This window comes from Hyperoodon ampullatus (genome assembly GCF_949752795.1).
Source record: "Hyperoodon ampullatus genome assembly, chromosome: 5".
NCBI lineage: Eukaryota > Metazoa > Chordata > Mammalia > Artiodactyla > Ziphiidae > Hyperoodon > Hyperoodon ampullatus.
This window is the reverse complement of record NC_136918.1, coordinates 133,328,424-133,350,532: the sequence shown is the minus strand read 5'-3', so window position 1 is coordinate 133,350,532 and position 22,109 is coordinate 133,328,424. Positions and strand designations below refer to the sequence as shown.

The 22,109-nt window shown below is 36.0% G+C and overlaps 1 protein-coding gene across 1 annotated transcript in view; it reads left to right on the top strand.

Moving 5' to 3' along the window:
* Positions 1 to 22,109, top strand: part of SCAF4 (SR-related CTD associated factor 4) — a gene marked incomplete at its 5' end in the record, with an annotated part of 54,686 nt that overhangs the window by 19,368 nt on the left and 13,209 nt on the right. Inside the window, 18 exons of the mRNA XM_079705291.1 lie at positions 195 to 278; positions 1,179 to 1,223; positions 2,748 to 2,909; positions 4,053 to 4,188; positions 4,515 to 4,654; positions 5,282 to 5,458; positions 9,818 to 10,056; positions 10,414 to 10,522; positions 12,301 to 12,465; positions 12,996 to 13,081; positions 13,763 to 13,953; positions 14,890 to 14,990; positions 15,439 to 15,552; positions 16,414 to 16,570; positions 18,157 to 18,314; positions 19,627 to 19,792; positions 19,882 to 19,968; positions 20,125 to 20,316. Coding sequence (XP_079561417.1) covers positions 195 to 278; positions 1,179 to 1,223; positions 2,748 to 2,909; positions 4,053 to 4,188; positions 4,515 to 4,654; positions 5,282 to 5,458; positions 9,818 to 10,056; positions 10,414 to 10,522; positions 12,301 to 12,465; positions 12,996 to 13,081; positions 13,763 to 13,953; positions 14,890 to 14,990; positions 15,439 to 15,552; positions 16,414 to 16,570; positions 18,157 to 18,314; positions 19,627 to 19,792; positions 19,882 to 19,968; positions 20,125 to 20,316 — 2,509 coding nt within the window. The remainder of the gene's footprint in view (positions 1 to 194; positions 279 to 1,178; positions 1,224 to 2,747; positions 2,910 to 4,052; positions 4,189 to 4,514; positions 4,655 to 5,281; positions 5,459 to 9,817; positions 10,057 to 10,413; positions 10,523 to 12,300; positions 12,466 to 12,995; positions 13,082 to 13,762; positions 13,954 to 14,889; positions 14,991 to 15,438; positions 15,553 to 16,413; positions 16,571 to 18,156; positions 18,315 to 19,626; positions 19,793 to 19,881; positions 19,969 to 20,124; positions 20,317 to 22,109) is intronic.

Here is a 22,109-nt window from a genome sequence, read left to right as displayed (position 1 = left end):
GTATTTTCGAAGTGGTGATGCCAGTATGTAGGAAAGCTCTTGTTTTTCTTTACTAGACGAATAATTAAACTTGGTTCCAAAAATTTATTATTCTTTTAGTTAATATATTACAAATATATTTGTAGAACTGAAGGATTAACCTCTAATTTTACTTGTAATTAAGACATTTTTTCCCTCTTTTTCTGTTTTTTAAGCTCTTTTCACTTATGGATATGAAACCTCCCATCTCTCGAGCCAAGATGATTCTCATCACAAAAGCTGCTATTAAAGCTATTAAGGTAAGAGTAAAAGAAATATATTTCATTTGGAAAATGTTTTTGAAATTTTGAAAATGTTATTGTTAAATGTGAGAATTCATCTTGTGAATTAGTTCAGGCCTGAATCAAAGAACACTAACCAAGTTTTGCTGAAAGTACATAATAATACAGTATGGTGCATCTACATTGTAACATATTATTTCAAAACTTGTTTTGTTGTTAGTATTTCCCCTTTATATTTTTTAGCTTTACTGAGGTATAATTGACAAATTCAGTAATATAATGTAATAGAACACGATTTGATACACGTGTACATTGTGGAATGATTACCTCAAGCCAATTGACATGTCCATCACCTTACATAATTGCCTTTTTTGTGTGTGGTGCTAAAAAAAAGTTGAACTCATTGAAGTAGAGAGTAGAATGGCAGAGGGTTTTTTGGTTTTTTTTTGTTTTGTTTTCATTTAATTCTTATCATAAATCAGTGGAGTATTAGCTTCATTTTTATTTAAAAACCTTGGACTTCATGAAATTAAATGTCTTACCCAATCACACCTTAAATAAGTGAGTCCCTTTAAAAACTGCATTATTTACTTCCAGTACCATTGTTCTTATCCTTCTCCTAAAGTTCCTTGATAAACTACTCTATGAAGATTTACTGATTAAAACTCTAAGAAAAGGACCTTATATTTGGGGGAATTTTTGTAGTTTTCTGTTTTAGTTTGTAGTTTCTTTATGATTTGTTAAGATTCTTTCAGTTGTTGACTATGGGTTGACTATGGATTATTTCCATGTTTTTTTCAGTATTATCTTGGGAATTAATTCAAATTGTGCAAATTTCAAGATTTTAAAATATTTTCTAATTACAGGAAATGTAGAAGTATGTAAACTGGAAAATGATTTTCTTTTCATTCTTTTCAGCTTTATAAGCATGTAGTTCAAATAGTAGAAAAGTTCATCAAAAAGGTAACTATCCATTTATTTATTACCTCATTTTAGTTGTGATCAGTATTTGTAATTTACTTTGTAAATTGTAATTTGGATAATTGCTTCTAAAGCCACTCTACAGAAAAGTTGTCACTAGAAGTTCTTTTTAATCACTAGAGGTTTTTTTGTTTTTTTCCTAACAAAACAAAAATTTATAGCAGTACTGTTGATTGAGCACTTACTATGAGGTAGAATTCAACAACAGTTTCTTCTCTACTGAACAGGACTCTTCCTTGAGCCTGATGTGCCTTCTCTCCCCTTTGCCCTGCCTACTCTGTTGACATTTAACTCATCTTGGAGTACTTCAAATGAAATCACTTCGTAAAGTTTTTCCAACTTTCCCCTGCTCCCATCATAATTAAACAGTTTTTCACTTAACGATTATATGGTGTGATTAGCACACGTCTTTCTCAGTAAAGGACTGAGAACGGAGGCTTACTTAGACATCCTTGTCTTCTCCCCCAACCTGGAGCTGTGCCATGTAGTACACACTAATAAATGTGTGTGGGAGTGTCTCTGGTCCAAGGCCATTTAATACTGGCTGCGAGATAGGAGTTAGAGCTCCAACAGACCAAAAAGTATAGTCAATAGAGGTTTTTATAGTAGCAAATCAAACTACCAGTAAATAAAATGGGAAAAAAATTAAAATTACCTATATGACACCACCCCAGTTATGATGAATATTTACTCATGTTTTAGTATGTACATGTACATTTATAAAAGGAAAATGGAGACATAGGCTGATGGATAACCTGCTTTTCCCACGGAATTTATTATAAACATCTACAAAGTATTCTAACATATGATTGTTTTTCACGATTTACTAAGCCAGTTCCCGATTACTGGGCATTTCACTTCAGTGGCTAGCCTTGTGGAAAAAATTCAGAGGCATCTTAATTGTTTTCCTTAGGATAAATTTCTAGAAGTAGACTTGATGGATCAAATAAGGCTTTACTTTTATTGCTAAATCATCCTTCATAAAGGTTGTACCACCAGAAATGTGTGCAGGTGTCTGTCTATTCATTTTACCTTGTCAATTTGAAAGGCCAAAAATGACCTCTCCTTTTAGTTTTTGTTTCTCTGGTACTGTACTTAATAGAATTGAAATTGATATGTTGTTAAAATGATCTCCTTGATAATTTTAAAAGGTAAAAATTATTTTTTTGAGCAGGATGAATTACAGCAGAGATTTATCCATAATAAGTGGATTTGTATGGAGGTGGCTTAGGGATTGGTAAAGTAATGTTGATTCTGGGAAGTTGTGCGTGGGGAGACAGAGGGATCAGAGAAAAGTAAAATATTGGGGGTCTGAAGTATCAAGAGAATGGCAGTTCTGTACAGACCTGTGGGAAATTTGACAAGCTAGCCAGTGAGAACTAAACATTCAAGTAGTTTCTAAATAGAAGTAATTCTTGGATATATAGTTTCATAAAAGTGAGATTAATGGGTGTCAAATTGTGATTTGCTTTTCCTGTATTGAATTTACATCTTTAATCTTTGTAGTGTAAACCAGAATACAAGGTTCCAGGATTATATGTAATCGACTCAATTGTGAGACAGTCTCGTCATCAGTTTGGAACTGATAAAGATGTTTTTGGGCCAAGATTCTCTAAAAACATAACTGCCACATTCCAATATTTGTATCTTTGTCCATCTGAAGATAAGGTATAGTTTATAATTTTTAAATTAAGCTTGTATTCTTGGTTTTTTTTTGTTTTTGTATCTACTTAAATCTATTTAAATGTATATTAGATATTTAAAGCCTACTGTATTACTAGAAAGATAATCATGAACTTGAAACAAAACCCGGTTTTTTCTATAGTAGTCATATCTGTTTTCTTGGGAAGTCCTTCAGGAATGTTGTACTGTTGAAATATAAAAGGAGCACAATCTTGCTTTAAGAAGACATTGTTGGAAAGATTTCTTGTGGTTGAATGGTAAAGAAATTCTGCAAGTAGAGGAGAGCAATGCTTTTATCTCAGATTGTTGCTTATTCCAAAAGGAAGGGACCAATAATTGATGGCTCTCCCCAGCATATAGAGCTGCTAGAGCGTAAATGGTATTCATTAGCAATCAGACTACAGTATTTAATTCCTCACATTTATAGCTGGTTTTACTATGTACTGTAAAAAGATAGAAAAACATTATAGACAGAAAACTAGACCCCAATAGGTGGGAGAAATGCACTGGTAGACTCAGAATAATGAAGACTGGAGACTACAATAAACGGGATATAAATTTGAGTGTTATGGATTCTGTATTTATATTCTTGAAGGAATGCTCTTGTGGGGAAAATATACAAGAGAAAAGAAGATCATTCCTTGAGTAGGAAATAAGAGTTACATGGATCTCCTTCATATTTACTAGTCCACAAAACAATTTACCTAACAATTACAGGCCAATAATTGTCTTAAATATTTTAACTGTTATAGTCATCCTGGAAAATTCTTCACTTCTCTAAGATAACTGATTGTTTCTTTGTAATCATAAGTAAAATATAATGGAAACTTCAGATACATTTTTAAGTATTATAATGCATTTCTTTTGATTCTCTAGGTTATATTTCTTTTCTCTTTCTTTCCCCCCTTCTGTTTCTTACTCTAGATTGCACTACTGAAGGAAAGGTCAGTTAGTGTAGTTTAACCAGGTTGTAATTCTGATGATAGATTTTTTTTCTGTTTATGAAACAGATACAGCATGGAAATATTAGCCTGGGGTGTTTTTTTTTTCCTCCTCTTTTTGTAAGAGGTATAATAAATTATTTATGCAGATATTTATTGTATATTCATGTTTTCTCACACATAACAGAGTAAAATAGTTCGTGTGCTGAACCTTTGGCAAAAAAATGGAGTATTCAAAATTGAAATTATTCAACCGCTTTTGGACATGGCAGCAGGAACCAGTAATGCCGCCCCAGTAACAGAAAATGTTACTAATAATGAAGGTATGGCAGATGTATCTGTGAGCTTAGAAGATGGTATAATTTTTTGTGCATGAAGTGTTTAGAGTCTGTTTATAGTGATGGAAGTTTTCCAAAAGAAGGAAACTTGAGTTTACATCTTGGAAGGTATAGTTTTCTTCCCATAATTCTTACTTCTAATAAAAGTATTCAGTGCTTGTTACAGTATAGGCTGTATTACCATAATCTGTATTTTTTTTTTTACTGTATGTTAAACTGAATGGAGTATTATTTTAGTAAAGAAGCTTAATGGAGATTAAAAGGAATATTTATGAGTTAAAGTTTACTGAGGGCTTAATGATCTTTTTTAGGTTCACCTCCACCTCCAGTTAAAGTTTCTTCTGAACCCTCACAAGCCACTACAAACTCCATACCAACTGTACCACAGTTGCCCAGCTCTGATGCTTTTGCTGCTGTGGCCCAACTGTTTCAGACAACTCAAGGTCAACAGGTAAACTGCCTCTCCAAAGATAAAATTGTTTGCAGTTAGGTACTGTTGTCAGTTCTTATTTTTCATTCCTAGTTAATGAGCACATTGTGGGGAGGAAATATTTCTACTTTTCAACTAGAAAGGCCTTTACTAGGAAGGGGAGGGATACTACATAGGGATAATAGGGGAAATGTGGGAAACAAGGGAACAGCACACTGAGAAATAGCAGTACCCCTTTCAAGAGAACTGCAGAACTGCTGAGTGGTGGTATTGTTGCTCACAATTCTAGCACTTCCAGATGATTTCAAAATTATTTAGATTGGTGGAAATGATTTTTTTTTTTTACACTTTTTTAGAAAACATATTTACCTTGTTCACAATTCAGTGTATTTCCTCTTTTCTCTTTGACCATCATTTTCTACTGTTGGGGTATCAGCATACATTTTTAACCTTAAGTGACACATCTTATATCCCTGATACATTCATTCACAATAAACTTAACCATTATTAAAAGGTTGGTTCCTTTTTCTAGTTTACTCTGTGCCTATGCTATTTTGAGTCACCGTTAAGGTTTTTTTTTAGTAAATTAACTTTTGATACTGTGATTATACTTTATTATGTGGTTTATCAGTCTTCCCATTCTTTAAGCTTCAGCAGATCCTTCAGACTTTTCAACAGCCTCCAAAACCACAGTCTCCCGCCATTGACAATGCTGTGATGGCTCAGGTTCAGGCTATCACAGCTCAGTTAAAGACAGCTCCTACACAACCACCTGAACAAAAAGCTGCTTTCCCCCAACCTGAACAAAAAACTGCATTTGACAAGGTATGCTTCTCTCACATAACCCACCCCATTGTTTACATCACTCAACTTGGAATGTGGAAGTTACCCCTTCTCTAGCTTCTCTGGCTTGTTCATTTTGTTGTTTTGTGATTTGAGGGACTTTTCCCCCTCGACATCAAAACATTGATTATTATTCCTGGTTAAAAATCTGATATATACTCATTGCACAATTTTCAATATAAAGGAAAGGTAAACAGTGTAAAGGAAAGTAAACAGGGGAACATTCACCATTAACCCCCATATGTGAAGGTAACTACTGTAACATTTTGCTGTGTATCTTTTCAGAATTAATTTCCTGGATATATGCTTTTCCTTTTTGGTCATTATATATGTGTGTGCATATATAAAAATACGTGTGTGTTTTTAACATATATATATATACACATATATATACATACACACTGTTTCTAACTTCCTTGTTTTGATATTAATCCTCTTGTCCCTTTGTTGTTGTTAAGGTTAATAGAAGTAAATCTACCATGTACTGAGTGCTTATTAGGAGTATTCCATTACATGGACACATCACAATTTAGCCATTCCCCTAGTGATAGACATTTAAGTTGCTTTCTGTTTTCTGCTGTTAAAAACATTAGTTACCATATCTATAATATGAGCGTTTGGGTTGGTTGAGTGTCTTCCAACTTCTCTGTTGGGCCTTCGTTATGTTTAAGGAGCTGCCACTAAGGATATAGATGTGCTGAATATGCCCAGCTTAGAGCTTCTTGTTGAAATGTTAGCCCAGACAACTCCGCTCTTGTCTGTTTATGTCACGTCTGTTTACTGAATTTATGACTATATACAATTTCATCTCATTTTACAAGTTGCAGCGCAAAAACCACAAAAGTTTGAAAATCCTAGAATGAAGTATCTTTTAATCATCTCTAAAATTTTTTATTCTTTCTAACATTCTAAGATACAATAACTTTATTGCTGGTAGTCCAAATTAAGAAGCCATATGGTAATTACTGCTTGTTATTCTATCTTAGTGATTTATGAATGACTACTTATTCAAAGAAGGTTGGATAAAATTTTTGAGTACAGAAGAAGTACATGCTTTTAGGGAAAAAAATGCAAATAATACAGAAAGTTCTAAAGTAAAAAGGGAAATCAGTTCCACTCTGCTTTGAACAGAGTTGTGTATGTTCCCATCCATATGTGAACATAAATTGTTATGTATTGTGGTTTTGTTTTTTAGTCTTCTGTGTTGTGTTGTGATTAGGAAAACTCTCTGAACTTGCATTAAAAATTCTCTTTCTTCTAGTAGTTTTATATTTTTGCTTTTCATGTTTGTCTCAATCTATCGAGAACCTATTTTAGAATATGGTTCAAGGTAGTTAAATCTTTATGTTTTGGAAATAGCCAATTCTCACAATTTTTGTCATTTAATTCCCATTTGTTTCTGTGTCTGTCTTTGGACACTGTTCTGTCCCACTAATATCTTTGTTTATTTCTGCAACATAACAGTTTAAACACTTGCAACTTGTATTTCATTTCTAGATGTGTTCTCTGCCCTTACTCTTTTTCAGGCATTCTTTGGCTGTTCTTGGGCATATGTGTTAGGGTTCTCCAGAGAAGCAGAACCAGTTATACACACAGACACAAAGGGGAGAAAGGGAGGGATTTTCTTTAAGGAATTGGCTCACACAGTTGTTGAGGCTAGCAAATTTGAAATTTGTAGGTCAGAGTGGCAGGCTGGAAATTCAGGTAAGAGTTAATGCTGCAATCTTGAGTCTGAATTCTGCAAGGCAAGGTTTTCATGTTGCTGTCTTGAGAATGCCTTCTTTGGGAAACCTAAACCTAAGTCCTTGCTCTTAAGGCCTTTGATTGGTTGAGGCACACCCACATTATGGAGTGTATTTCTTAATTCATAGTCTACTAATTTAAATGTTAATCACTTTTTTTTCCCTTGCTGCACCATGCAGCTTATGGGACCTTAGTACCCAACCAGGGATTGAACCCAGGCCCTGAGGACAGAGTCCTAACCACTGGACCGCCAGGGAATTCCCAATGTTTTCTTTGTTTTGTTTTGTTTGTTTGTTTTTGGCCATGCACATATCGCTTGCGGGGATCCCCGACCATGGATTGAACCTGGGCCCGTGGCAGTGAAAGTGCAGGGTCCCAACCACTGGACCACCAGGGAATTCCCTGTTAATCACATTTTTAAAATACCTTCACAGCAACATCTGTATTAATCTTTGACCAAACAACTGGGCACCATAACCTGGCCAAGTTGACACATATAATTGATCATCACAGTATACTTTACCAGATGAACTGTAGCATAAATTTTTATGAATTTATAGGTTAATTTAAGAAGTACTGATAATTTCTTATATAGAGTCTCAATTTATTAGATTTTTAATATGTCTTATACATTTCTTGTGTCATTTATTCTTAGATGTTTACTCATTTTTCATGTTTAGTGTTTCATAACACTTTTGTTTAGTTAATGATGCCATACAGGAAAACTATTGATTTTTATTTTATGTTGTAAATTATCATGGTATTAGAAGCTTAGTTTTCTAGTTGTTCTCTTAGATTTTCTAGGCTACTAAATTTGACTTTTCCCATTCAACATCTAGGCCTGTTTCTTTTTCTTTTCTTACTGTTCTGGTGGCTAGGACTTCCAAAAAAGAAATGTTGAGTAATAGCAGTGCTACTGACATGCTTATTTTGTTGTTAATTTGAATTGCAACTAATTCCTCTAGTGTTTTACCTTAAGTGGGTTGGCCAATGTTTGTTAGTTACATTAAGTTTAGAAAAAGGAATTCTGTGCTTTTCCTTTGACTATAAAGGTCTATTTTAAGCTAGTCAAACAGCTGACTGGGAACAGTTTTTCTATTTTGGCTGCTTCATAGATCTTCAGTTTCCTAAAAAGCAACAGAAATGTCTTTTTAGATGTAGAGATCTCAGTTTAATTTTTTAATTGCTTCAAATCTTCTCCCAAAGCAATAGGTATAAATCGTAAAACTTTAAGGAACATGTCTATATGCGATGAACTGCAAAGATCATAGGCTTTGTGTTTTTTTTGTAGACAGTTTAGACCCAAGTTTTAATTTTGGCTCCTGTCATTGACTCTACCTTGATGTTGAGTTACAGGATTCACTGTGTACCCCTGTAAAAGAGCTATGGTAGTACCTATATTTTTTTATTTCCATGAGGGTTAAGTAAGCTAATGTGCGTAAAGCAGCAAGGTGCCTGGGCCATGTTAGATCGCTCGGTTATAATAAGAACTTTTAGTCACGTGGCCTAGAATTATGCAGAAAGAAACAGAAGTGTTGTCCAAGAAGGGGCCTTCCTTTCCTAATTAGGAAATCTGTTGTCCAATAAAGTAGAGCCAGAATTTCCAGGCAGAACTATCACAGAACAATACAAATTTAGGAATTTGAGATTGGAAACCCATGAGCAGGAAGGGCACAGCCTGAGAGAAATGACTGCCTTGTTGGATGCCAGAAACTGAGGGCTTTGAGGTAGAAAAGACCATTGTCCACATCCTAATTGTACATGTATTAACTGTACAGTCTTGGTTATGTTTCTTAAATACCCGAGCCTTAGTCTCCTTGTCTGTAAGAAGAAGAAATTATATCTACATTGCATGCTTCTTTTGATGATGAAATGTTGTGTATAATCTACCAAAACACAGTAGTGGTTGTATTACTTTCATTCCTTCTTTTCTGAGTAAATGTAACCATATTTTAAACGGCTCTTCTTCTACACATGTGATCCTGTGAAGTGCACTGATTGGTTTTTTGTTTTTTGTTTTTTTTTTTAATGAAAGTTTCTGGTAATCTAAGGTGGGTTGTAAAGTTTTAAGAAAGAAGCAAGTGCACAGGTAGACTTTGCAGCCCTGTCTGTGCCATTCTCTTTTTTCTTTTTCATATTCTCGATCAAGCAGCATATGGACATTTTTCTGTAGGCATTTATAATGATTGGATAAGATGGTCTTTCTTTTTGTACATTTTACAAAGCCGACTGAAAATGTGTACCCATTTTCACATGTGCAGAGTTCCAGGTTTTTAGTCTAGGAAAATGAATGTTTGAGTAAAATCTTTCTATCACTAAATTAGTTATAAAATCATATAGAAAATAGTCAAAAAGAAAACACTGTACGTAGAATTGGGGAAGGAAAACAATTTTTTTTAAAGTGTCTTTTCAAAATGGCATTTGTGTAAAAATTGTCTATGAACTAGGGTCCTAAGAGGCATGTGGGAAGGTGAAATTGTACATGACAGCATTGCGGGATTATAGATGGTGGTGAATATCTGTTTTTATAAAGTTTTTTGTTCAGTGAATCACAGTCTGAATTTTTAAATGGAATATTGACATACACACCTATTCCAGAAGCTACTTGATAGATTTGATTATGATGATGAGCCGGAAGCTGTGGAAGAATCAAAGAAAGAAGATGCTGCTGCCGCTGCCGCCGCCGCTGCCGCCGCCGCCGCCGCCGCCGCCGCCGCCGCCGCCGCCACGGCCACCGCCGCCACCACAGCACCTGCTGCTGCTGTTGCACCCCCTGCACCTGCTGCTGCTGTACCTTCTGTTGCTGCGACTGCTGCTTCTCCTCCACAGGCACCCTTGTGAGTTGCTTTCTTTTGATTCCTCAGCAGATAGAGATTTGGTAGTCATTATAAGATATAATGCAAGTAACACTTAATAACGAAATCATTTTTCATATAGTCTTTTAAAATTCTTTTTTCTAATTGTGGCATTTGGGGTTTTCTTCTGAATGGAGAGGAGATCCTGTCAGATTTACAATAAAAAATGACTTTTGGGGAAAATGCTGTATTTAAGTTAATATAGGCAAATACATGATTCAATAAAGTGTTGATTATTAATAACTCCTGAACAGCATTCTTTAAGTTTCTGTAGTATAAACGTGGCTAAGATTCATGTGTTTTCGAATGGGTAAAAAGAAGACTACTCATCTTTTTTAGTGGATTTCCTGGAGATGGCATGCAGCAACCAGCATATACCCAGCACCAGAACATGGATCAGTTTCAGCCTCGAATGATGGCAATACAGCAGGATCCAGTGCACCATCAGGTAGAGGCATTTTTCTTACAGCTGAGTTTTAATAACTGAAGATCTATTCATTAGAGCATATGGGTTGCACTTCCCAGACTACTGTTACTTAGCTGTGTGCATGGCTAAATAGTACTATGGCTGCAGTTAAAGCTGTTGAGCACATAACTGATTTGAGTTGCTTTTTCCTTTAATTAAAACAAGGATGCTAAACATTACATGCTAATAATTTAATAGGCATTTTTGTTTAAATAAAACTTTAGAGAGAGATTGTGGTTCTCTTTCAGGGAACTGGCCTGTTTAGTTATACAGCTCTTTCCCTTGTGAGAAGCCTTTTTTCTTTCTTTCTTTTTTAATGTTGCGTGATTCAGTGCTTTACAGGGCTTTCAGCTTTTCAGCATTCAGGAATATAGTTTGAAATCTTCAGTAAAAGGAGCACAGTATACTGGAGAATTGAAGGAAATAAAGGTTTGTTCGTTGGGTTTATTTTAGTAAATCCTCTAATTCAGAGTTTTCTAAACTTGACCATGCATCTGAATTATGGGGATAAGGAGGAAAAACAAATCCTGGGCCTCTGGTGCTACAGTCAATCTAGAGAATCTTTATTTATTTTTAGTTGTGTGGCGATTCTGTTGTACAGCCAGCCTTTGGGAATACTACTTTATAGACTTATTTTAGAAAGTGTTCTAAGAAATCTCTTTAGAATATATTCACTTTCTTGTCTGTATCACGTTCAGTCCATTCTATTTACAGGCATACCTTGTTTTATTATTCACAGATCCTGCATTTTTTACAAATTGAAGGTTTGTGGCAACCATGTGTTGTCAGATGATTGTTAGCATTTTTTAGCAATAAAGTATTTTTCAATTAAAGTATATATGTTGGGTTTTTTTAGACATAATGCTATTGCACACTTAATAAACTACAGTGTAGTGTAAACATAACTTTTATATGCTCTGGAAAACCAAAAAATTCATGTGACTTGCTTTAATTGCGATATTCACTTTATTAGAGTGGCCTGGAATCAAATCTGAGATGTGCCTATATTTGGTCATATGAAACTGATATTGTGATTTTAATGACTTGCTGATGAATGAAGTTTGAAAAATATTTTATAAGCCTGTTTAAAATACAGAGAAAACCTATGAACTTATTTCCAAATGTTTAACAATTACTGAAAGTTTATTAATAATTTAGAAAGAATATTTTGTGGTACTATAATGACATTACAATTATACTTTTAATTCTATTAGCATTGGAATGTCACATGTAGAAAATTGTTACACCGTGGCATAATTACTCTCATTATTATGATATTTGAAACCCTAAATATCAAACCCTAAGTATTATGTATTCAACCCTAGGCATGTTGGTTGAAACTCCCCTTGGAGTAAAATGTTTAAAATAAACCTGGAAGTCAATGCTTCTAGCCACTTTTCCTCCCCACAAAGCTTAATTGCCTTTAAAGTTGAAGGGAGACAATTTGCGATAGAGAGTACCTCTGAGTTTAAGTTCAGTCTGTCACATTGCTTCCTCATATAAATGAAGTTATGTTTTTAAATTATAAAACCAGGTCATGTATTCATAATTTTAAAATGAGTTGTAGGATTTTTAACCTGTATTCTTGGATATATAACAATTCTTTGGATAAAGATTGTACCAGTAGGAATTGTCGGTCATGGTTGCATGTCAGTTTTTCCTTGATCAAAATTTATTGAAGGTATTTTAGTTTTATATAAAGTAAGGTTTTTTTTTCATTACTTAAAGTCTGCTCATACAATTTTTTTAAAAAACAAAAGGTTCCACTTCCTCCTAATGGACAGATGCCAGGATTTGGCCTTCTTCCTACACCTCCATTTCCTCCCATGGCTCAGTCCGTGATTCCTCCAACTCCACCCGTGCAACAGCCTTTCCAAACTTCCTTTCAGGCGCAAAGTGAACCACTTACACAAAAGGCACATCAGGTAAAACTTCATTCTCAGATTGTTGATTATCTTTATGGTTCCCTTGATTTATAAATAGATTGCTGCCTGTTGGCTTGTTATCTTCCATTTTGAATATGAAGAAAGACTATTACTTTGGGCACAAATTTGCCCTCTCTGTGACCTAAGTTTTTCATTTGGAAAGTGGACATAATACTACAAATTTCCATACGGTTTGTGAGGATTGAGATAGAGTATAGAATGTTTAAACAGTGCCTAATTCACTGCTTTAGGTGATGGTTGGTAAACACGGTATGTAACTTTTACGAAAATACTTTCCAGAAGTAGATCAGTATTTCTTCTAATCTTGTAAACCATATAAAAAAAACTTTTCCCACTCGTGGCCAGTCATTATTAAACTAGTAATTTGGTCTCAAGTAACCAAAAGAGAACTTTCAGGGCAAGAGATTTGTAATTTAGCATTTTTTAGATTTTTGTCCTGTTTTTTTCTATTTATAGTTTCCACTTTCTCTTTTAATGATGGGTTTTGTGTTTTGTTTTTCTTTTTAAAGGAAATGGAAGTAGAACAACCTTGTATTCAAGAGGTTAAGCGGCACATGTCCGATAACAGAAAGTCAAGATCTAGATCAGCATCCAGGTAGTTTATAGAAAATGTTAATCCAAATCTGTATGTCTTAGGAGCCATAGAATTTAAAATCAAGTTGGATTGTTTTCAGATGCGCAGGACTAATAAAATAACACTTGGTATGTTTGTATGCATTTGTGGATTGGGGGTAGGAGAAGTATTAATTTAAAAAAAACTAAGTCATCTTAACCCACATATTTTCCCTTTGAGTTGCTTTAATGCCTATTTACAGGTATACATGGAATCATAAGATGTATGTATTCAGAGTTCCTTTACCAATTTATCAACCCAAAAAAGTGGAAAGAGAATAAGTAATACTGTAATCAGATTACATGTTTTAATTCCCACAGAAAAGACTTTACTGAGAAGATAGGGAATAGTAGTCAGTATATCTCGGTGATGACATTAGCTTCTTCACTATAAAGATGTCATTTAGTATAGTACCAGAGATAGCAAAGATGAGAGGTACTTTTATAAGTTAGCATCCTTATTTATCTCATTTATAATATATTTGTGCTTTCTAACTTTGAGCATACTAAAAATCTTTAAAATGAATTCCCTGCTGTCAAATTCTTACATACCCAAACATTAAATTACCTAGTTGTATTTTTTCTTTTTCAGATTAACACATGCTCACATTTTCTTTTTTATCTCCATGTGTTAATCCATTCTCCCTCGTTCTGAAAATATTAGGTCACCAAAAAGGAGACGATCTCGATCTGGTTCTAGATCTCGAAGGTCTCGTCATCGACGTTCTCGATCTCGGTCCAGAGATAGACGCCGACATTCTCCTAGATCTCGATCCCAAGAAAGAAGGGATCGGGAAAAAGAAAGAGAGCGCCGACAAAAAGGCCTTCCTCAAATCAAACCGGAAACTGCTAGTGGTACGTGAACGTTTATATTCATATTTCCTGCATTTTTTTTCATGTCATGAGTTTAAAATGTTTTATAACCGTTAGCAAAATACCACTTTATCAGGTCTTACTCGTTTGTGCTTTGGCATATACCCTTGGATTTGCTTTTGTACATTAAGCCAGCTGTAAAGCAGCAATGAGGAGTGAACCAAACTAACGATGAGGAAGTGTGTCTTGAATGGAATGTATAAAATAGAGTCATTAACTAGTTCTCCTACACATGGTGGAAAGGTGGGGTTTTTTTCCCCCTAGAATAACCAGTGCCCTCTTTTATAAAGATTTGTGATTTACAGAATGTATTAGCTTACATTATCTCCTGAATTTCATGATGTGTTTAGAATATGTTTAATAAGGTGTGCTAGACATATTCTTGATATAACTCTGTAGCTATTAATGAAATCTTAATTTATAGTATAAGTAGGGCATGTATAAGACTTCTGACTCCGCAAGGCCTATTACCAAGGACACAACATGAAACAAAGATCATATACACTCGACAGCTGGAAAGGAACAGCTACATGCGGTGAATAAAAGCACTGAATTGGTTGGTGATCAAGACAGTTGGGATCAAGTCTTAGCACTTGTGTTCACTTGCCAAGGGCGTTCTTGGGCAAAAATACTGCTGCTCTGGCCCTAGTTTACATAGATGAAATCTTCAGATGTGTCTTCAAAAAGACCAGTTTTTTTTACCAACTCATAGGTGTACCTTTCACTATCCTGGTTCCATTTCTGGAAGTACTACCACAATTTTCTAGAATTTTTTAAATGTATATGGGGTTTTCTACTTAAACTTGTGGTATCATAATGTAACTCATGCATATCTTCTTTAATGATTTTTTTCATGTAAAGTACAGTGCTGTTCATTATCGAATGTGTATATTTTTATGATTATAATTTTATTTTAAGTTTGTAGTACTACACTCTGGGTGGGACAGCTGGACAAAAGGACTACTCAGCAGGATGTTGCCAGTCTCTTAGAAGAGTTTGGTCCAATTGAATCAATTAATGTGAGTATTAAATCAGTTAATGACAGTAGATAGATGATGTGATTAATGTTATTCTATGAAATGAAGGACTTGAAACCTAAGTTAAAATTTTCCCAGGTTTGTAGAAGATGTGGCTAGCGTTCAGGTGTTCTCAGTCCATGTTTAGCATTTAACTACATGTCTTAGATCACCAAGTTTAATCTAAAACCTTTTTCTAAAAAGGTTTTCTAAAGAAGTCTTTATATAACAAAGCTTGGGGAACTGTAGCGTTGTCGATAATTGCAAGTTGAGACCAAACTGGAACCACCAACTTAACAAATTCATTTAATCTCCTGTTATAGAACTCTGGCTCTGGAGGGTGCAGGGGGTTTGAGTTGGGCTTGTTGGAACTGATTACTTAGTATTATATCTTGTTGCTTTTTTATTTTGTTGTTGCTGTATTTTATAATATTAAAATCTTCTGGAGCAGATGATTCCTCCCAGAGGTTGTGCCTATATTGTTATGGTTCATAGGCAAGATGCTTACCGCGCCCTGCAGAAACTGAGCCGAGGAAACTATAAAGTGAACCAGAAATCCATAAAGGTACTGTTTTCTAGTTTATAATTCATTTCTTTTCAAACTTAATATATAATATTATGTGACTTTTTAAAAAAAACTAATTTTGGACACTGGGGCATTCATTACATGTGCATCTTTTTTTAAAGAGGTTATCTCCTAAGAGTTAAAATAAAATTTTAAATGTTAGGTGCATGGTAGATTTTTTTTTTTTTTTTTAAGGTAGGTAAGTTCATCAAGGTATTTACTTGGCGCTTTAAATATAATGTCATTTTGTAAAATATTTTGTCATTCAGAAAATTTTGTATTTTTCACATTTTAATTTTAAAGTTTGCCCTCTCATCTTAGAACTATGAAAAATACTCACTGAAGATAGAGGAAAAGATATAGGTACATGGGTATTCTCACTCTGAGGGGCCAGAGTCAGTGTTTCCTTAATGTTACAATACCATGTTCTACCCTTGGATTGCACCACAAAAGGATTTTGTCTGATGTTGAGTAATTCCGAGGTACCCAAGACTTTTAAAAATGCTCCCCACTTTTTTATGCTGAGTTGTACAGGGAACTTCAGCCTGTCCCTGATAAACTTTTTCCTCTTCTCTTAAGTTTTACGCTGCCTGGATTTGGAGGGTGGAGGGTGGTTGGAAGAGTGAGTAAGGAAGTGATTGCCAGTCAGAGTTCCATCCTAGGAGGCACAAGGTGAGATGGGAGGGTAACCAGTTTCCTAGTGCCGAATAAAGTTGTGAGTGAGATCCAGGGAAAGCCAGGCCAGACTGCTCCTTTGCTGACCAAGTCTGAGGGATTAGAATTGTGGGGAACAGTTAACTCTCAATTTATGACATTCTTCTCCTTTCCTTTCTTTTTATATTTTAACAAATGGTGAAATAGATTGCCTGGGCCTTAAACAAAGGAATAAAGGCAGATTTTAAGCAGTATTGGGATGTAGAACTTGGTGTTACTTATATTCCGTGGGACAAAGTCAAGCCTGAAGAACTGGAGAGTTTTTGTGAAGGAGGAATGTTGGACAGTGATACACTTAATCCAGGTAAAGCAGTATTTAATTTTTTTAAAAAAATCAACTGTTTCCTTGGTAGTGCTATGACAAATGTTTATTCTTTGCCTTAGGACCTGATTTTTGAGATTTTTCAAATACCCACTATGTGGGTGCCAGTCTCTCCGTTATAATAAACCGAGGAAACAACGGTGAATAAGACAAATGTGGTCCTTGCCTTTATGCAACTTACATTTAGTGGGAGAGATGCAGACAGAAATAATGACTGACTGTGGGCTTAATTATTAATTATAGTATTAAGTGGATCTTAGGTAGAATTTTTCACTGTAAAAACCTAACAGATCAAGTGAGTCTCAAACTGAACATTGTTAGTAAAATCCACTGCTTCATAGTAATTTCTTTGAAAATGTTTAAATGTCCAGAGAAGCCATCAAAAGTAAACGTGTAAGACAAGGAGGTGCAGTTATTTGTAGGCTGAATATTAAAAATGCCGGGTTGATAGTGGAATTGCATTGGGAAAAATGGCAGCTTGTGGGGGCATGACCTGAAGATTGATAGATAGCAGGACGAAAGGAGCACAGGGTGGCCTGGCAAAGTACAGTAAATACTTAAAGCATTAAAGAACTTCAATCAGGAGTGATGATTTGAGAAGCCAAAAGGCAGTGAAACAATGCTGGACTTCCCCCATACACCACCTCCTCCCTCCTTGGTGCGTAATGCCTCCGCTTAAGGATCGGGCTAGGTTTCTGTTCAGGCAGACAGGTATTGAGGGTCTACTATGTGCCAGGCATTCTGGGAGACTCTGGTCCAGGGTAAAAAGAATCCTGCTCCTCCCTCCCAGGGTCTTTAATCCAAACAATACACTGTTGTGGCTAAGAACAGAGACTTTAGAGCCAAATATGCCTGGGCTGAATCCCATCTCTGCCACTACTAGGTATGTGACTTTGGGCAAATTGTCTTTTGTTTTCACCTCTTGAGAAATGGGAATAATAATAGTAGGACCTACTTATAGATGGTACTTATAGATGGTTATGAGAATTAAATAAATATATATATATAGCTTAGAACTGTGCCTGGCACGTAAGTAAGCATTCTTTTTGCATGTTTGCTATTGTTAATTTAAATAATTAATGTTTATGAGATTATAGCCTAGGCATTTCTTTAATAATCAGAATGCTCTGGTTTTTGGGGGGTTTTTTGTTTTTTTAATTTAATTTTGGCTGTGTTGGGTCTTCGTTGCTGAGCGCGGGCTTTTCTCTAGTTGTGGCGAGTGGGGGCTACTCTTCGTTGTGGTACACGGGCTTCTCATTGCGGTGGCTTCTCTTGTCGCAGAGCCACGGGCTCTAGGCACTCGGGCTTCAGTAGTTGTAGCTCACGGGCTCTAGAGCGCAGGCTCAGTAGTTGTGGCGCACGGGCTTAGTTGCTCCGTGGCACGTGGGATCTTCCCGGACCAGGGCTCGAACCCACGTCCCCTGCATTGGCAGGTGGATTCCTAACCACTGCGCCACCAGGGAAGTCCCTGCTTTCTGATTTCAATATCAACATTTTAAAAATCATTTCTGGGTTTAAAGTTATAAGCTGAAATGTAAGCTTTTGTTAAATTTCTTTAACTCTCATAGATTGGAAGGGAATTCCCAAAAAGCATGAAAATGAAGTTGCTCAAAATGGAGGGGCAGAAACCTCACACACAGAACCAGTATCACCCATACCTAAGCCTCTACCTGTGCCTGTCCCTCCTATTCCTGTTCCTGCACCTATAACAGTGCCACCTCCACAGGTAAGACTATTTGGGGCATTGTTTTAAGTGTCTGTAAGATACCTTTCCAAATCTTACTATAGATGTATGTCTAGATTCATAGTCAAAGACATGAGTGCATATTAATTTTTTGTGTGTTGGTATGTCAGACCTATTCTTTATAAATGCTTTTAAAAACCAGAATAAATTTCATATTGCCTTACATCTGTCGAGATTACTCAGTGTCTTACCTCATACCCTTTTTAACTTGAGATGTGATTTTCCTGTTACATGTTAAGAGCTAAGTAAGTAATGTTTTGGTAAAAATTATAAATACTTGACCCATACTTTTATGTATGATCCACTAGATTTTTCTTTTCTTTCAATACTTTGTTTCCTCACATTAAAACTGAATCAAATAAATCTGAGCTATCACAAAACTGGGTTGCCTAGCATCTTCATTTTTCCTAGTGTTAGGAGAAAATTACATGCTTTGATACATACTTAGCTGTGATATTTTATAAATGGAGTCCCCAAATTGGCACTCTTTAGCTGACCTTTTGGATATGCCCTTGCAGTGCAGGTTCTAAATAAGATTCAATGAATGTCAGCACTCATTTAAAGAAACTTGACTAATCTCTTAAGATTGATTGTACTTTTTTTTTTTTTTTAACAATAGCTAACATATGTTGGGTATTTAAGTGCCAGGCACTAGCACTTAATATTTATTCCCTCTTTAATCCCCATAATTACATGAGGTTGGGACTTTTCCATTTTACAGATGAGTAAACTGAGGTCTAGGGAGTGTAATGTAAGTAGCTTGCTTGGGGTCACAAAACGACTTGAAAGGGGGGCCAGGCACTTTGACCCTAAGGACCTGTGATCTTAATCACTGTACAGATTACCAGGTAGCCTTTTTAAAAGTATTTCTCAAACTTATTGACCTAACCGTGAGACATTTTTAAACATATTAATGTTCTAGCAGAACACCAGTATAGGTGCTGGTGAATTACAGTGTGAATTTGCTGTCATAAAGTAGAGAGTAAATATGTGATTTCTGGGAATTCCTTGGTGGTCCAGTGGTTAAGACTCCGTGCTTCCACTGCAGGGGGCACAGGTTTGATCCCTGGTCGGGGAAGTAAGATCCCGGATGCCGCGTGGTGCGGCCAAATAGAAAAAGGGAAAAATACGTGGTTTCTATTGTTTAGGGGTAGGTGCAGATTACCACCTGTTATCTAATAAATGTATTCACATAATAAGCACAATTTAGAGATTCCTTTTTTCTTTGTCTCTGCACACTGTGTGGGTGGGAGGGTGGCTAGATATGTGGCTTCATTTTCCGTTTTCTCTCTAGGTCCCACCACATCAGCCGGGACCTCCTGTAGTTGGTGCTCTCCAACCACCCACTTTCACGCCTCCTTTGGGAATTCCCCCTCCAGGCTTTGGTCCTGGTGTTCCTCCTCCTCCACCTCCTCCACCATTTCTGCGCCCAGGATTCAACCCAATGCATTTACCACCAGGTACACTAAGTTATTTGAGAAGACATTCTTTTTTTAGAGCCTGAAATAAAGTGACACAACTTCAATTGACATTATTTTTCTTATTCTAGGTTTTCTTCCTCCTGGACCCCCACCTCCTATAACTCCACCAGTATCCATTCCTCCTCCTCACACTCCACCAATAAACATCCCAAACTGTAAGCATGTTTTTCCTTTGTGTTCACTTGTCCTCTTGAAATTGAGAGTAGGAGGGAGAATGGACCAGTAATAGGACCTATAGTATGGCAAAAGAATGTTGACCGGGAGATAATTATTTATTCAGCTTCACATGTTGATGTAATTATATTCCTTAGCTACTATCGCTGGTATAAATGAAGACACTACAAAAGACTTATCTATTGGAAATCCCATTCCAACAGTGGTGTCTGGGGCTAGAGGAAACGCCGAGTCTGGTGACAGTGTGAAAATGTATGGTTCTGCTGTGCCACCTGCTGCACCCACGAATCTGCCCACCCCTCCTGTAACCCAGCCTGTTTCACTTCTTGGTAAGTTAAGTTTTTTATCATTAGTTTTCTTTCCCCTGCCCAAGTTAGGCTTTTTATATAAAAATGCTAATTTTGGTAAAATGTTCTCCGAGGCTATTTTTCTTTGAGGAAGATCTTTCTCTTAAATATGTGTACTTTAGTCTTTACCAAGAATATGCTCAAGAGAGAGCCTCAAAAATGAAATCATGTTTGTTTGTCTGTCTTGAATAAAAGTTTGGATTTGCACATCTTAATTTGGTATAGCAAAGTGATTAAACCAATCTCTATAAAAAGGAGTTGGTACATAGTCCATGATTAACAAAACCCCAGACATTGCAGCTTTATAAGAGAGAGCATTTCTTTAACAATGTGGGTTTTTTTCCCTGTCTGGACTAATTTTTATACATTTAAAATCCCTGGACTTTGGTAGCATTCTCTGTGGGCTAGCAAAGAAATTATCTTTGATACATTACAATAAAATGGCTTTGTTACCTGAGTGACAGTTGCACAGCCTGAGGCAATGCTTTTTCCACTGACCCCTCATTTTTCTCCTGCAAGAGTTCATCTGTTGTATTCTTTACCCACAACTCTACTTCTGTGATCCATGGAAGTGTGGTTTAGATTGTTTACATCTTTAGGAGGCCTTACCCTTGCTTGCTTGAATTATAAGTGAATATGTCATATACTTGTTAATAGTGACCATCCTATAACAATTAATAAATTGTTGTATTTGAAGTGGTATTGCCAAATACAGTTAACACTTGATTCTCCTAATGGGTAGTTAATTCATCCTTAGTGTTAGAATATTCTAGTCCTGTGAGCCCATTGTATTTTTCAGAGGTATGTGTGTGCAAATGTTTTTGCTTTCATAATCTTAGTTTTTTTAAGGAAAGAGCGTATTGGTTACTTCTGGGATGTAGGACTGTGGGACATTGGTTTGTGATGTAGGACTTTTACTTTTCACCTACAGCTTTCAGTACTGTTGGAAATTTTCACTTTGTTGCATGTACTACATTTATAATAAAAATCAATTTGTTTTTAAATGGCATGCTGTCTTCTGCCCTCTCCAAGACTGAGTTTAGGCTGATAATAAACTTGATTTTTATTTCTTTTAGTACACAGACTGGGTAATGGTAAAGAGGATTTAGGGTTAAAATTTGTCACAAGTAATATAGCAGTAGTCATCATAATGATGGAAAATGATTTGTTTAATGGGGAGGTTGCTTAAGAGGTCTGTGCCCTAATGGAAGTCATAGTAGAAGGAACAGTGAACTAGGAGCCAGGAAACCTTAATATCTTTGGATCTCAGTTTTGTTATGCTTCTCTCCCCACCCCCCCATATTTGTAATAAGATGGTTACACAAGCATCACAGAATCTAAGTTGGGTAGAATTTTCTGATCAGCTTCTTTCCTCCACCCCACACGCATGCCCCTGATTGTGAATTCTCTTTGAAATGAAGTTTCCTACTCTGGTATCCATGGGTATTAGGCCACCTGAGACTTTACAGAATTTCATGCATTTGTGGTTTTTTTCTGGTCTTAGTAAATTCACTGAATGAATGAAAAGATTTCATCATCTCCAAGACTTTAATAACGGCTACTTTCGAACAACCTTTAAGAATAAATAACCCAGGGAGTTCCCTGGTGGCCTAGTGGTTAGGATTCTGGGCTTTCACTGCTGTGGCCCGAGTTCATTCCCTGGTCGGGAAACTGAGATCCCACAAGCCACACGGCGCAGCACCCACCCACCCCCAAAAAAAAAGAGTAAATTACCTGCCTTTTATTTAACAATTAGGTCTTGGAGACTCTGCACT